The following is a 17,064-nucleotide window of genomic DNA, read 5'->3' as shown; positions in this document are numbered from 1 at the left end:
CAATTTTGTCTGACTTCACCATAGTAGTTGTTCATCAGTAACTAAAAGTATTGGTTCAATAATGCTGCAGTGTTTCATGCTTGCAAGAAAGAGGTGAATAAAAAGGTTTCACTTAAATGTCAAGAAGTCACTGACAATTGAAAGCACTAAAAAAATCACGACACCACAGAGAAGATTTATTTTAAATTCTGTTTTTATTGCTTAAATATAGATTGCACAGTGTGTGTTCTTACATTTATTGAACTGGTTCATTACATACAGTACAGAATATATGACCATCAGAACAAAAGACAAAATATTCCTGCTCTGATTTCGGACAACAGGCTATTTCTGTCTTTTGAAACATACAGGGATTGTATTTACTTTAAAAGTGACCTGCTACCAAAAACCCTAAAAATGACATAATTGGAAAGAAAACACAAAGCAAAAGCTGGAATATGTTTGAACACCTGGATACAAGCGTATAAACATTGTGACAGCACTGGATGCATTGCAGATAGCAGAGCCAATATGCATACAATGCTTTCAAGTTCTGCAACTTGTTTTAAGAACATAAAGACGTGAAACAAGCAATTCTAACCCGTCAAACAGTATCCTTAACTCATTTGGTTTCATTCATTATCTTCATATTACCACAGTTACAAAACAATACATTTTTTTACAGTGACTCTCATATTCCAGCTGTCAAAAATGGTCAATGTGAACCAACTACCAACTCAAGACTGGCTGGATTTCCAGATAATAAGAAACTGAATATCGTGTGAACACAGTGTTAAAAGCTCTTCAAACCCTGCACAACACCTGCACAACACTTGCATTTCCCATTTAAAGCGAGTTTGAACTTCAAAAACATGGAAACCTACAGCATAATTGAAGAATTCCATGAAAAGAATAGAAAATGAAATGCTGAATTTACTTTTCACATGCAGCATTCATGCAACAGAATTCAGTCACTGAAACAATCCTGTATTTACAGCACAGTCTGCATACTGCAGGAGTGCAAACAGAAGTACATTCTTTATTTCCCATTCTTTAGACTCCTTATTTTCTTTTTGTACAAAAGTGCACAGTGTTATTCTTAAAAAAAATGACAGTGGATAAGTGTTTTACATTTTATCCATAGGTTAGATTTACTCTTTAAAAAATTACACTCTTTATATAGGTCAAAAAACTACTGTCTTACATTTAAAAAAAACCCAATGAAACAAACAAGGAAAAACAAAAAGTGAAAAACTATAAGCTAGAGTGGTAACGAAGTCTATGTATGTGTAGGCTGTGGTCTGATCAGGCTGATAAGCTGCAGCAGTAAAAATCACAACGGAATGCTGTAGATAAGGGGCTGTTCGTCATCCACTAACAGCTGTGATTTCACTGTTAAACTGAAAAGAAGGTCTCAATTACCTTTTGAGTTTTGAGCTTTCTGAAATTCTCAGCACGTTATCTCATAGGTTTAAGTAGCTGAAATTTCTCTGTTGTCATCTGCCATCAGGTTTTTAAAAGTAGCCTGGTGCAATACATGCTGTAGAAAGGTTCAAATATCCAACAGTCTGTTTTACAGCAGGTTTGTAAATGTCCCAAAGTCAGCAAATTAGCTGCTCTGCCCATCAGAGAGACACCATCCAGCTCTTAGAACTATGCAACCAGAGATTAATTCTGATTCTGAATGCCATCTCATCATGCCCCTACTCAAAGCAGGGCCAACTGAAGTTAATCACTTTGTTCACGGCCTGTGTTCACTGTTTTATACACTGCAGGCTACCCAAAGTGCCTTGCATTTAATAAAGACATTTTTGTGCTGGCTCGGATTCAGATAGACCATGGGACTTCAACTTTACAATTCATGACAACAACTACGGCTGTTTTGTTTTGTCTGCAGAATTTAGTGAGCCAAAAACAGCCTTGACAGTTACCATCAAAAGCTGAGGGATCTACTAGATTGGTTTTACTTTACTCTCATTTCAGATGTACACTCAGATACATAAACCTATGAAAGTTAGCACATTTTCTTCATTTCTACAAAGATTTGAGAGATAAAACAGAAATGAACAAACATACACATCTCTAAAAATGCTTTTGCTTGAAAACACATTTAATAAACTCTTGGTCTTTAAATGGTTTCACTCAGTTTTCTTTCAACTTCTAAAACATCACTAAAAAGCTGTAACAAACGACAGAGAAATACCTCATAGAACATAACTGTAATCTCTGCATTTATGACTTAAAATGCCCTCGGTTTATTTTATGCTATACTAAATATACTTCTCTTGTATTTATACTAAAGCAGACAGAGTAAAATAGTACTGCATTTTCAAAAGTATAATCTGTAAACTATACATTTTAAGATGTGAAAAATATTGCACAATTCAGTGTTTCAAGAGATTTCTCCTGTCTTTATGCAAAGCAGTAATTCTCACAGCAAGAAACACAGGATACATACTAGTTGTATATATCTAAGAAGCATATTGTATGATGCATCAGAAATACTTAACAAGTGTCCATTTGTCCATTTACTATACTTGAACACATGTAAGGTACTGTGTTTAGTTCTGCTTTTTTTTCCTCCATATATTACAAAAAGAACAAGTTAATCAACTGTAACAGCAGGAACAAAAGGGAGTTAGGCCAGCACTCCACTGTTACATATATTATGGTTTTCTTTCAACACACGATACAGTTGGAGAAGAAAAAATAAGAAGGAAAAAGCATTTCTCGGGTCCCTCAATTAAAAGGAATTAACATATTAAAGCAACTTACAAACTAAAGGAATCTATGGAAAGACTAACTGCTAGAATAACTGAATTAATAAATGTGAAAAAAACAACAAGTTTTATATATGGCATCTATGTGTACTCATACATGGAAATGAAGAAATGTGACAAATGAAAACCTAACTTAAAAGGAAAACCAGACTTACAGAAACTGAACAGATTCAAGAGGTTGGCTAAAGTAATCTGGTTTTGGCTCATGTTCATCACTATTTTAAAATTAGCTAAAAAGAAAAACAATAAAATTTGAGAACTCATCTTGTTCTTTCTATTGTACTCTACTCTAAATAATGTCCAGCAGACTTCAGAAGACACTTAATACACACAAAGATCTGGAAACTTCATCTCATAGACTGGAACAGATTGGTAATGAGCATGTCCAGCAGTAATCGTCATCGTTCCTGAGGGGCTGGGTGGAGGTCTGCGTAAGAAGAATGATCATTATCACTCACAGTAATACAGACAGATATATTTTTTTTTACCTGTATAAACTAATAGCTGCAAAAAATGCCAACTACTATTTTTTGTTCATTCACAGCCAGTGTTTTATCCTGATCCATTATCATGTATCAATTTTTTATCAAGGATCTTTTCTAAATCAACAAGTCACTGATGTTATAGAATCAGGACAATGCATTTTATTACTTACATTATCTACACTGCACATCAGATGTGCAAGAACTATAAATAATAAAAACACAAACACGTTAAACTTGTTAAAATGTAACGTAATAACATAAATGCTCTTAACATCTCCACAACTGGGGCCAGTTATGCTCTTTTTCTTTACAAATGTCTTGAAAAAATTCAATTGAACAATTAAAATTGGATGAGTTAGAAGAGTTCATCATCCCACAGAGGACTCAATAACAAGATTATCAAAGCAACAGTTTTATACAAATGCTTTCTGTAAAGTTAGTGATTTTCTGCCTATTTCGCATGTTTAGAATACTATGACATTACCACCTGAAAGTTGTCACAATTGATTTATAACTCATTTTTTATTCATAATATTCTTCTTGAATACAATCTTACCGAATAGTGAGTTCCAGTATCTGGGCAAGTCTGTCATGAAGCAAGTTAGCCTGGAAAAAAATAATTAAAATTTAATAATTAATTACTGAATCTTAAGCACAGTGAAAAGGAACATGTGAGGCAGCACTCAGTGTATTTCCTGTTTAGATTTCCATCTGCTGCAGGGATTCTGAGCCTTGTAGAGGCATGTGAAATTGAGTGAGCCTACCTTGAAGCACAACTCAAAATTTGTTGTTGAAGGTAGAAGGTACACATTTAATTATATATATATGTACATGTGTGTGTGTAACATTAATATATATATATCGTGAGGTAAATACAGTTCTGCTTATCCCAGAAGGAAATAGGGATGGATAATCAATCCGAATTTCAAAGATAGTAAAGATAACACTAAGGTGAAGAGTGAATAAGATTTCCATTCCTTTTAAAATGTTGTAGAAACAACAAAAATCACGTTTTAAACAACTGGAATTTCCCAATACAGATAATTGATATTACAGAGACAATGGCTGAAGACAACTGAATACTATACTTCAAGTGCAATAGCAGCAGTGACATACACAGAAACAGAGAGCACCCTTAGCACATCTCTATTAACGTTTGTACTAGCATCTTCAATAGTATAAAAGATATTTCAGAAACTCACTTTGGTTTCACATTGTGCTGCAATTTCTTCAAATGGTGCTTTTTGGAACTTTTCAATCACAAGACGCCTTTTTTCTTTTTCCTGTTCTTCAAGTCCATTGTTATCTTAAAGAAAATGAAAAAAGTAAGTGTAATTTTGCCCATCAAGCATGAGTGATTTGAACTTCTAAAGTGTTTTGCCTTCTTTTACACAATCTTTTTAGCTTTCAAATGTGCACTGGAAAAGCAAACACGCAACCACATCCAAGCACGCTGTCACTGCTTCTAAAGCAAAATGCTGATAGAATTTCAGGGAGCTCTTTTGAGGATGCCAGTTTTACCCTTTTTTTTTACTATGTGTTTTAACCACCAGTCAAGGCTTCCTGTTTCATCATCTGGTCTCAAGACTCCACTTCTGACTCACTGCACCCAAGTCTCTTCCTTCAAGGGAAGAGGGAAATATCTGCCCTCCCAGTATCATGCAGACAGCTGGGAAAGATGTATTTTTAAACAGAATTTGGAATATAGGCCAAGTGAACCTAGAAGCAGCTGGAACTTTTCAGCATCTAATGAATTCAAGTACTTCAGCAATTAGCTAGTTTGGGAAAACTGTCAGATTGAATTATTGTTTAAGATGTTACTGTATCTATTGTTTATAATGTCAATGTTCAATCAACATCTTTGACAGAAGTTTGGCAGGCTGGATGGCATTAGTAACTACTCAAACAGTTCTCTTACTTCTTAACTCCATGAGTTCTACTAGCTGAGTGTTTTTGACATCTGAAATTCTATCTTAAAATCTATTACCTGAATGCACTGAAGACTTTGAAAAGCTCACAACTGGAAAATCTCATTATTTCTAGCTAGGCCTGAAATGGCAAATTCCATAGAAATGCATTTCCATATCGTTTCTCTTAGTCGCGTAAGTTTCAAAAAATGAATTCACTAAAATTATCAAGATCATATTTCAGAAACTATGGCTGAAATTTTAAATCAGTTGACTAGCTGATAAAAACAAATGTAGTATTTTAATTATGTTATTCTGGCAACAAATTTTCTTTAGTAATTCCACACTAACCTAGAATTACACTGTTAAATATAACTGTAATAAAACTTACCAATTGCTTTCTTCAAAGCTTCAAAGGTGATTTCTTCAGTGTTATCAATCTAAGGACAAAAGTAAAAAAAACAAAACCTTAAATCTCATACACGGCTAACTTCTAAAAGCTATGGAACAGGATAAATACTGAAGGAGAAAACAGCCACAGCTTTGGTGTTATTTTTTTTAACATACAAATTTCTTATAGTTTTATCATGAGCTTCTATAGCAATTAGACCCCCTAATTCTTTATTATTAGCCACCAGAATGGTTGTTATTTGTAGAAAAATACTAGTTTTCTATGATTCAGAACTGATTCTTGCCAGCTTTGCTTACAAATATTGGACCAAAAAAAGCTGGCCAGCTTTGTTCTCATTACTACCTTGTTTTTATACAAAAAACAGTAAATAAAAATAATCACCCTGGACAAAGTTTTCTGACCCAAGGTTCTTTCCCAAGACTGACCAAGGAAAATTCTAGTGAGTAACAGGAGATTTGGAAAACAACTTGAATTTTGGCAGAACTTTTCTTCAGGCCAGGAATAGCCTGTGGCATTTCTATGCTGATATCTCAGTGAGGGAGCTGGGAATGTTTAGACTGGTGAACAGGAGGCTCAGGGGAGACCTCAGTGCATTCTACAACTTCCTGAAGGGAGGTTGTGATGAGGAGGGGTTTGGCCTCTTCTCCCAGGCCACAAACAGGACCTGAGAAAACATCTTCAAGTTGTACCAGAGAAGATTTAGATTAGACATAAGGAACAACTTTTTCTCTCAGAAAGTAGTCAAGCACTGGAATGGCTGCCCAGGGAGGTGGTAGAGTCTCCATCCCTGGGAGCGTTCAAGTGGTGTCTGGATGAGGAGCTACGAGATATGGTTTAGTGGCTTGTGGTAGCAATGGTAATGTTGGACTAGATGAATGGTAATGTTGGACTGTTGGACTAGATGATCTTTTAGGTCCTTTCCAACCCTGTGATTCTATGGTGATTCTTAGGCAGTTCCTGAGAATAACAAAAATGCTTACTGAGGTTAGATGAACAATGTGATGCTAATATGCATGTATAGTAGCTCTAGCTATCTCTGTTCACTGCAGAGGAGCTGGACAAGATGAACTTTAAAGGTGCCTTCCAACTCAAAAGACTCAATAATTCTGAGATATTTTGTTAGAACAGCATCAGCATGTTTGACAACACTTTTTATAATTGCAGTGGAAAAAAATAAAGAAAACAAAACATTTAACGTTGCTAGAATTATCAAACTCTAGACTTTCTGCGAAAGCATAAGTTGGAGGTTGTTACTACCCCCAGCATCAAATATGATGCCTTAAGATATCTTGTCATTGTCATACCTTATCCTCTGTGTTGTTCCCGGGTAGAATATCCACCTGAATAGATACTGTGTCCACAATGCTTTTCCTTCTGGAGAGTCTGTCCTCATCTAGAAGAATAAGACAAAACAAAAACCACTAAATCAACAGATCTCGCTTTATGAGTAACAACAAAAAGATGAACAATCAAGTTTCCATACATTGGACGCAGCTTTGTGTCTGTATCCTATTTAGTGACCCCATACAATCTACTCTATCATTTTTATCATTGTGAAAAGTGATCAGTTTCCTGTATAATTACTCAGTCAGAACAGGAAGAAAAATAACCTCTTAATTATGCCTTTCCCCTCTTGTTCTAAATCTTGGGAATTATTCAGATGCAAAATAAATAGCATAACATATGATGATACACTGCTGTAAAGTTGTTTATAAACGGCTAAATTTTTTCCTTGGCTGTGAAATCTAAATGTTAGGGTCTTAATTTGAAGGAATTCTGAAATGGAAAAGGGTTTATTGGAAGATGGCTCACTAACAGAGACAATATAAATTTCTCAATGGAAATAAAAAGCAAACGTTCCTTATTCTTTTTGCTACAAATATCATACTCAGCAAGTCTAAGATTTGTTCAGTGAAAAAAGAAATTCTCTCTGCTTATTAATTTCTAGAAACAGTCAGAAAGTCACACTGATAATTTTTTAAAGCAGCTGCAGATCAACTATGCAGATAGTAAAAGGGACATCATGTCATTAATGTGGAGGATTATGATCAAGTGATCCATCATTAGATAGATTTTCCTTTTGTGACTTCATTCCTGAAGCATGACACCAAGTAACCATTTCTCACTTTTGACATATTAACATAAGACACGAAAAGCCAAAAATAGATTTAAAGACATGCCGTGAGAAACCTCTGGCAAATGAAGATATGAATAACCTGACTTCCATGCACGTCATTTACAAAGTCACAAATTGCTATGTCACATCTTAGATTTCAGCTGAGATGATGACACTGGGAAGTGGCCCTTTTTATTTTCATCGCAGAGTCAGAAGCATCTAAATGCACTTGATAGTAAGATGAGGATAAGGAAAGTAGCAGTAATATGCTCCCTCCAGATGGCAACTTATTTTGGTTCTTTGTTTGAATCACAAACAAAACACTTCTGCAGCGCAAATACTGAGCATGATCAGAGTTCTTCCCAGCAAAGCTGAATGCACTTGGCTTTTATAAATCAAGTTTCTGAAAAGTTATATAAATGAAACATCATTTCAAGATCAAGAGGCAGTGAACGAACAAGCTTAGTGAAAAACACCTGAGTTCCAGCTATGTTTGCCAGGTTCTCAGAGGCCCTGAGTACGTGCAGCATCATTCTGAAGGACTTAATTTTTAATCCCTGATGGCTAAACTGGTACACATCTGCACAGAGAGGAGTGTATCACAAACCATGATGGTTAAATGCAAGACTGAAGTACATCTTGGCTGCCATCTTGCTGCTCTCTCTTGTAATTGACAAGCAAACACCAGAACGCACTTTTTTTTTTGTGTGATGATTTTCAATAGAGTTTATCTTTTATGGATGCCTAGCTATCTAGCAAGTGTTCATTCTATTCTAATATTGAAGGTATTATGTGGGCAAATTTTTTTATAATTCACAGTTTCCCTTAGGTTTTAATGATGTAAGATTCATCTCCACACACATAAAGGATCCTAGGGACAAACCAGCAGTGAGGGAGAACCCAAGAACCCCTTGGGTGAAGGAAGGGCTCAGAGGTCATTTCAATGATAAAGTGGGAAGTCATTGCTTGGGACATGAACGATGTGAAATACTGGGGAAGAGGATTTTGGGATTGCACAAAACTTTCTGAGGGGTTTCTCTGGGAAGAACCAAGGGCAGGGTGAAAGAGAACTGAGATAGAGTGGGAAGGAACAAGCATGGGAAAGCAGAGGTGAAAGAGATCAATCTCAGGTAAACAGGGCATTGGTCTGTATGCACATCTGGCCACAATGAGCCTTATCAGTGCAATCTGTTCTGCCTTCCCTCTCCATTTCCACCGCCTCCTGGTTGAAGAACACTCTTCTCTTTGTGTAGGTGTGTACTTTGGGGTCCGAGTACAACAAATGGAATGAAGGTGCACAGCATCAGTGTGCGACCACAAGGGAATATCAAGCTGGGCAGCTCAATATTGACCTCTGTAAGCAAATGCAAGTATGTCTGTTCATCCCAAGGGGCAGGCATCTGGATGAATTGGCTACCAGAGGGACCAAGAGGTTCAGTCCAACTACTATATATACTATGGAGACTATGGCTTAGGGGAGATCAATATGTGTGTTGTTTGGCATGAAGGAGATCTGCAGTAGCAGCTGGGCTGGGCCTTTGGGCACTGGGGCACACATCCAGATGGCAGATACTGGGGAGACCAGGAAGTGGGATCCTGCGGTGGCTACACAGTGGAGAGATCCATACAGAACTATAGAACCAAACTTTTGAAAACAGCTGTAAGATCACCTAGTCCAATGATCAACCCATCCCCACCTTGCCCACTAAACCATATCCCTCAGGGCCACATCTATGCATTTATTGACTCTACCACCTCCCTGGGCAGCCTGTTCTGATGCCTCACCACTCCTTCCAAGAAGAAATGTTTCCTAATATCCAATGTGAACTTCCCTGGCACAACTTAAGGCCATTAAGTCTCATCCTATAACTAGTTACCCAGGAGAAGAGGCCAATGTCCACCTCTCTATAAGATTCTTTCAGGTAGTTGTAGAGATCTATATGGTCTTTCCTTCCTGTCTCCTCCAGACTAAACAATCCCAGAACATATTTCTGTATATAGGTTCCACTAGTGGGCTTGAATAGACAGAGAGAGGAACAGGATGAGGCCACTAGTACTGTTAGTCAAAGTACAGAATGGGTATGGCTGTTGTTTTGAATGGCCAGTGGTTTGCACATATATACATGGGTGGATTTGCCCTGTTAAAGTCTGTTTGCAAGCCACTAGTGCACTTTCACAGATAGATAAATCACTTACTACTTATGAAAACAGTGAACAATATTAGTTTCAACAAATCAAAATAATCTGATAAACAGTATTTTTAGTGAGCAGAAAAATTAAAGTTAATACTTCTCCAAACAGGGTTTTAAGGTTCAAAATGTACATTTAACACCAAAAGAACTCGAAGCAATTTCAAAAGGATAACAGACCAACCATTCTTTCAGCGCTACTACGTTTGTTGTGCCCACCAGAAAATTTTATCAGGAATATCACCTTCCAAAATACAAACCAGTTTCCATCAGTATTTGCCTTCCCTTTCAAAATAATAAGCAATTGGCCTCAAGATGCAACTTCATTTCAACTCTGTAGATACTAATTTGGTAGAATTTGAGAGAAATATCACTTCACCTGGAGATTCATTCACGTTAGCAGAACAACATAAAAGGACAAAATGTTTACAGGAATCAAGTTTCCAGAGTAGACAAAGTGCTATAATCCCCATCCATCATCCTTTTCACTAAACTGATTAAGACATCACATTTCCTCACACAATGTTCTCTAAAATGACAGCATATTACACTAGGAATGAAACACATCTTCCCAGTTAAGTGCCAAGACCCTTTCCACACGTCTGACAGAAGCGGAGTAGAATGTCTACGTGAGAAATATAAACAAACTCAATCTAGAGACAGAATTTACTTTTTACTTCTCATTTACAGAACAGAATCTACCCTACACTCAACTCCTGTGTTTACAATTCAACATACTACTGGGAAAGACTGAAAATACTGAAGCACAAAAATACTACGTGGTAAAATTTTCATTTAATGTTCAAGTAGAAGTCATATTGAATTAAAAGGAATTAATTACAAATTGAAATAAACAACTGAATGAAAGAGGTTAAGTTAGCAATGCATTTACTCACCCTCACATTTCATTAGAAAATACTCTCAGCTTTATAATAATCTATCACGGAATGATCATCATCATTCTGTGAGCTGTTGACAGCTTCTTTTAACTTTGAACTAAGTACAAACTTGACAGGATGAGGGGAAGTGGCCTCAAGTTGCACCAAGCTAAGTTTAGGTTGGATGTTAGGAAACACTTCTTTACAGAAAGGGTAGTTTAACTCTAGAATAGGCTCCCTAGGGAGGTGGTTGAGGCAGTGTCCCTGGATGTGTTTAATAGCCGTTTGGATGTGGTGCTCAGAGATATGATTTAGCAGAGGGTTGTTAGAGTTAGGGTACTATAGTTAGGCTGTGGTTAGACTTGATGATCTTCGAGGTCTTTTCCAACCTGCGTAATTCTATTATTCTTGTAATTTCACTCAAAGAGTCACCTTTGGTGCTATGACAGAAATGACACCTATGGCCCTACCACCTGTTAAGGGAAAGAAAATAGGAAGCTACCATAATTCAGAGTACTAAATTGAGAATAAAATCAGAAGGCAAACCTTTCAGCTTCACACAGGCATACTAAGAAGGGGATAAGCAAAAACAAAAGCACACCAAAAAACAAAAAACCCAGTAGGACACACTATGTACTAAGCAATTTCTGGCCTATTTGTCTAAAAGCCTTCTAGAAGCATTTTTTCCTTTTGATAGGGCACATCCTATCAGTTCACACCACAGCTAGCAGGAGAGCAGGATGACCTACTACTCATTTTTTACCTTTTGACTTGTGTCTGCATTTGTGATATTTTCTGCCTAATGAAAATAGAGATTAATATATATATATGGAGAAAAATAGTTTAGTGTGCATTTAAACATCTTTCCCTCCCACCAAAGAGAACAAGGAACAAAAAGTAGGTATTTCAAACTGATAAGAAAACTGGAAAGAGAAATAGTGAGAGGATTTTATCTCTGTATGTTATTAAACACAACATTATTAAAATTTATCACCAAGTATGACCTCTTACTCATTACTCAAAAAGCTGGAAAGAGGGTGTTTCTTCCACCTGAACTCACTTAATGTTGCTGGAGACAGAACCATCAAGGTTAGTGTTCCTGTGTAAGAATGTATTTTAGGAAAGTATCCAAGTAAACTCTAGTAAGGTCATTTAGACACAAATGCATCCCATGTTACAGAAGAGACTAAACACAATTTTCTAATCAGGCCATCTATCTTTCCCATTCCATGCTCACTCAAAAGACAGTAAAAATTTGAAAACATAACATTTCAATATTTGTTACAAACATTTACAAGAATATAACATTAACTGTCATTCAGATGCCAGAAGAAATGATCTATCAAACACAACAACACTTCCTTTTTTTAGAAGAAAAAAAAAATCAACACAAAACCATCCAGCAAGATAACTCAAAGCTATTTCAGATGTGTCTCAGAAAATACTGCTAGTTTGATCACAGCAAAACCACAGTCATTCTCATTCCCTCCCTAGCTATCCAAAAAGTTTAATCAAGTGTGTCATTGCCTTTCAACACAACTGAACCATTCTGCAGGTGTGACAGATATGATATTCACTGTCCATATGTACTGTTTACTTTTGATATGTAAGGTACAATATAGAGGAATCACAATTTCTTGCTAGGTACTTGCACAGTGCCTAATAGTACCATAGTGTCTAATACTAGTACTACCATAATATCTAATAGTGTCTAACTTTTTGTCATAGTTTATGCTTCAGACTGATAAGCCCCATAGTCCCATTAGAGCAACAAGCAGTTAGATCTTAACAGGATGTTGAAAAAGTATCAAGAACTGAAAGCCAAGAATGTCACATACTATGTAATCATTTGCATGCTGTTCACATGTAATGGGTAGGTAGTATGAACTTCCAATAATTTTCTTTGGGTGTACTTTATTCTAGTCATATTCCTCAACACTAAGTGAGCAATTGAGGCAATAACGTGGTTTTTTTTTTTTAAATCAAAAACTGCTCATACTTTATAGAGATGTGAAGTAGGCTCAAGAACTTTGTGCCTCACCTCTTTATTTTAAGTAAGAAAATCATAAAAAGGATAAAAAGTGAAAACATCACAGCAATAAGAGAGACGTTCATCAGAAAAAAAGTACCATCAAAAAATAAAACTGTACTATGATTAAACTGTGTTGCAGACACACTGCATTTCATTTGATGCTCTGACAGACAGCACATTAAGAAAGCACTACCAATAACCAGTACTTAGCAGTTTTACAACTTACCTGTTACCTGGGGTACGTATGGAACGGACAATCTTTCCACACTGTATCCACTGCCGCCTAATGATTCTGCAATCTTGTTTGTCAAGAAAAATAAATTTTTTTCGTGCTTCTCTAACGATTTTGGGAGGCTGTTAAAAATATACATTTGAAGTTATTATCTCGCCATACATCTAGCTATTATCTCCTTTTATATATATATATATATATATATATATATATATATATATGTATGTATGTATAACAGTATACAAGAAAATGCAAATAGTGATGATTTGATAGAAAGAAAATGTCATCAGTTATTTATAAAGTGATACATCCTCTGAAATAATTAAAATATAGAACTCTGCAACATTTTCAATTACTTTAACACTTGGTTATCTGAAATACATTTCTCAACTACTCCAACATTTTGAGAGATTTTGGCCTTTGATAATAGAGAAATCTGAAAAAATAAATGGAGAGTATTTGTTATTTGTCAGCAATGTGCCCTTGCCACAAAGAAGGCAAATGGTATCCTGGGTTGCAATAGGAGGCCATAATGATGGCAAAAGGTTGCAGGGGTGATACTTCACCTTGACTAAGGGCCACACCTGGAGTGCTATGTACAGAGCTGAGTTCCCCAGGACAAAAGAGACTGAGAGCTTTGTAGGAAAAACAACAACCATCACATAAACATTGAACAGGTTGGGTTAGAAAGAACTTGAAAGACCATCCAGTTCTAGCTCCCTTACATCAGGTTGCGCAGGGCCCCATCTGACCTGCCCTTGAACCTGCAGGGATGAGGAATTTATGACTCCTCTGGACAGCAACCTGTTCCAGCACCTCACCAGCCCTCCAGTGAAACATTTCCACCTAATATCTAGTCAAAATCTCCCCTTGTTTATTTTAAGACCATTATTCCAATGACTGGAGCTCCCCTCCCAGGGAGAGAGCTGAAATTCTTCAGTTCAGCCTGGAGAAGGCACAGGGAGGAAAATGCATATGAATAACTGAAGGGAATGTGCAAAGACAGCAGAGCCAGACTCTTTTCAGTGGTACCAGTGCCATGAAAAGAGGCAATGGAGACCAAGTGAAACGCAGAAATCTGCAGGAACATTTATTTACTGTGAGAATGACCATCCATGACTATCCAGAGAAGCTGAGCACCTTCAATGAAGGACAAAATCAAATTCGGAGGTGGTATTCGGCAGACTGCAGTAAGTGGTACAGCCTGAATGGGACTAGATGACCCACAGAGATCAGTTCAACTTTTACCCATTCTGTGATTCTAGAAATGCATTTCACCGTGTTGATCTTTACACCAAGCACCACATTAAAGAAACAAAAGTATAGCTGACTAAAATTTAAAAAGTGTCAAAAAATGCAATTTCTTTTATATAGCTCTCCACTTCATGGCTTTCTTCTGTCTATCTGGTACACTGCTTAACCTCTTATTGTTCACATTCACAAGATACTTCAGTGACACGGAACAGTAATAGAGAAATTTTACTGTTCATCAATTAATATTCTATATCTACTTACTTGCATTTGTCCTTGAAAATTGTTTCTGGCAGAAAATACGATGCTTCCAGACTTCTAGTTTCAATGACCTGAAAAAAGACGAGGCAAACAGTATGACGTATTTTCTACTACCTATTGCTCTCAATGACTAAAATGCCTTAAAGAAATTTACTGAAGCAGATTATCAGTCCTTCATTAATATGCATCTCATAAAAAAAACAAAAAGCCTTTCAAGATTTCTTCTAGCTAGAGAAAGATACTGTGGAACCCACCCTTTTAAAGAAAAATTCTGGTTCTCATGGTCTTGCCTATGTCAATACGGTTAATCAAAGCCAGTAAGGTTATAAAGTCTTACACCAAACAATGATTTAGACCTTTATCTATGGTGACATGCACAAAATAAAACTAGTAAAGGAGAGAATAATTATTTGCATAAGTTTAAGAGTCAGCAAACAAAGCAGATGACAACAAGAATATAGAAGACAACAAACAACACTGGTGGACAAAAATACCAGAGGTCAAGAACACAAACAATTACTGATTTATTTACTATTATGTGTACTGTACGAAAAGACTGATTCATCATGTATTACCTTGCTGACATGCTGACAGAAGGCAGGGACTGCAATCATCTGGCTCAGAAAGTTTAGATATGCTGCAACCAATGCCATAACACCACAACGATTAAACATTGGTAGATTATCCTCATTGATGATGGCGACGTCCTGAAGTAGATAAGACAGCAATTACATTCTCCAAAATTGACAGGTTGTTGTCTCAAACACCTGGAAGTTAGCAGTACTTACCATACATCAGTTAACATTACTACCTAGTATGACACAGAATTTAATATCTTCCCCCTCACCCTAGCCTTTTAGCTCACTCTGAGTTAGGTGAATTTTATTCTGAAATAAAAGAGTTTGTAGAACGCAACTCCTCTGAAAAGAATAAAATCTACTCAACTTTCTCAAAAAGAGTGTACAGGGCAGTAACTAGTAGCCTTTCTGCCTTAACAATTTCCACTTGTGGATCTGGAAAATTATGAACAGTATTTCAAAAATCACCTTCAAGAGTCCCAGATAGAACATTATAATGGAAATTACATAATGTTTATTATCATTGCTATTAGTTTTTTAAATTGTCTGATCAGCTGAAGCTTCAACATTAATAAATTTTATACACAGACTATATTTGCTTAAAGGACTGATCGTGTTAGAACTGAATTATGTGATTTCCAATTTAAATATCAATATTCAAACAAAAGTATCATCATAGTATCATCATAGTACATCATCAAAGTACTCACATCCAACTTCACAAATATGAACTACAAACCGGTGAACTCAACAGTGATTCAGACTCATACCTGGAGAGCAATAGCTAATCGAATAAGATCAATAACCACTTCTTCATTAGCTAGTTCAATTGTAATAAGAGCTAGAGATGTATACAGCAGCTCAAAGTTCTTTTGGACATTGTCTTCTTCTTTACAGCCTAAGTAGATGTGTCTGTATAACTGCTGACCATGCTACAAAAGATAGGAAGAAAAAATGAGTATTAAAATTCCTTTAGAAAGGGTCAATGTACTGTAGCCCAACTCCTGACTTAAAGTTTAACTTGGATCTTTGATCTGAGATTTAGCAAAAATAAATAAATAAATAAATAAATAAATTAGAAAAAGCATATCTAAACATATATACACACACAAAATACATTAAGATCACTAAGAATACAATTAGTCTACTACAAATAGAACAACGTCATTCTACAATTTACATGAATACTGCACTGTCAGACACTGACATAAATTGCTTACTGAAATATTCAGTAAGATATTGCTTTTTATTTTCCCCTTTTCATAAATTGGCAGATCTTAAAACATTCATGTAATTGAGGAGATTCAAGAGTTATCCATGTTCCCAATTTGTGCATTAAGAAAGTCTTCCTGAATAGCAAAGAAATAATTTTTTCTGGAAGGCAGTTAGACACTACAAGCATTCTTAATCTGTAGACGATAGAGGTTTATAACATGTGACACAGATGGTTTTCACTATCTAAGGACTGATGCTTTTTCTCTGAAAGTACTACTTCAGCTTCAGAAGGAGGAGGGCAATTGACTTTTAATATATGCTCTTCAAGAAGAATGGATTCACTTGAACACTGAAGATTTTCAAAGTCTTTTTTATACTACTAAAATTAAATTTATAGTTCAAGAACACTCAAGAGGCTAACAGTGCTATGTGTTCAGTGTTCAATTCAAAAAGGAGGGAAGCAGAGCTATTATCAGAGCTATTATGAAATAACCACAATGAAGGTTAGCTCTATAATGGATATGGTATATTTCGAATATAATGAAATGAGTAATAAATATACCTAATAAATGAATGAATAATGAAACAAGTAATGAAATAATTCATTTCACTGGTAAAGAAAGGCGTTGTATGAAACCAAATGCATTTTTGGACCTTACAGTTCATATGAATCACAGAATCACAGAATTGTAGGGGTTGGAAGGGACCTCTAGAGATCATCGAGTCCAACCCCCCTGCCAAAGCAGGCT

The 17,064-nt window shown here is 36.1% G+C and overlaps 1 protein-coding gene across 10 annotated transcripts in view; it reads right to left on the bottom strand.

The window, feature by feature from the left end:
• Positions 1 to 175: 175 nt before the first annotated feature.
• EFR3A (EFR3 homolog A) overlaps positions 176 to 17,064 on the bottom strand; it is a 66,256-nt gene continuing 49,367 nt past the window's right edge. For 9 of the 10 annotated variants that reach the window (XM_015856342.2, XM_015856343.2, XM_015856346.2 and 6 more), the window contains 9 exons: positions 15,871 to 16,032; positions 15,098 to 15,229; positions 14,526 to 14,593; positions 13,005 to 13,132; positions 6,868 to 6,956; positions 5,543 to 5,591; positions 4,447 to 4,550; positions 3,801 to 3,850; positions 176 to 3,186 (listed from right to left, as the gene is read on the bottom strand). In XM_015856342.2, coding sequence (XP_015711828.1) covers positions 3,081 to 3,186; positions 3,801 to 3,850; positions 4,447 to 4,550; positions 5,543 to 5,591; positions 6,868 to 6,956; positions 13,005 to 13,132; positions 14,526 to 14,593; positions 15,098 to 15,229; positions 15,871 to 16,032 — 888 coding nt within the window. In that variant the 3' untranslated portion in view covers positions 176 to 3,080. The remainder of the gene's footprint in view (positions 3,187 to 3,800; positions 3,851 to 4,446; positions 4,551 to 5,542; positions 5,592 to 6,867; positions 6,957 to 13,004; positions 13,133 to 14,525; positions 14,594 to 15,097; positions 15,230 to 15,870; positions 16,033 to 17,064) is intronic. The other variant, XM_015856340.2, reaches the window with a different exon arrangement.

This window comes from Coturnix japonica, chromosome 2 (assembly GCF_001577835.2).
Source record: "Coturnix japonica isolate 7356 chromosome 2, Coturnix japonica 2.1, whole genome shotgun sequence".
In the NCBI taxonomy this organism is placed as follows: domain Eukaryota; kingdom Metazoa; phylum Chordata; class Aves; order Galliformes; family Phasianidae; genus Coturnix; species Coturnix japonica.
This window is presented reverse-complemented; position numbering and strand designations above follow the sequence as displayed.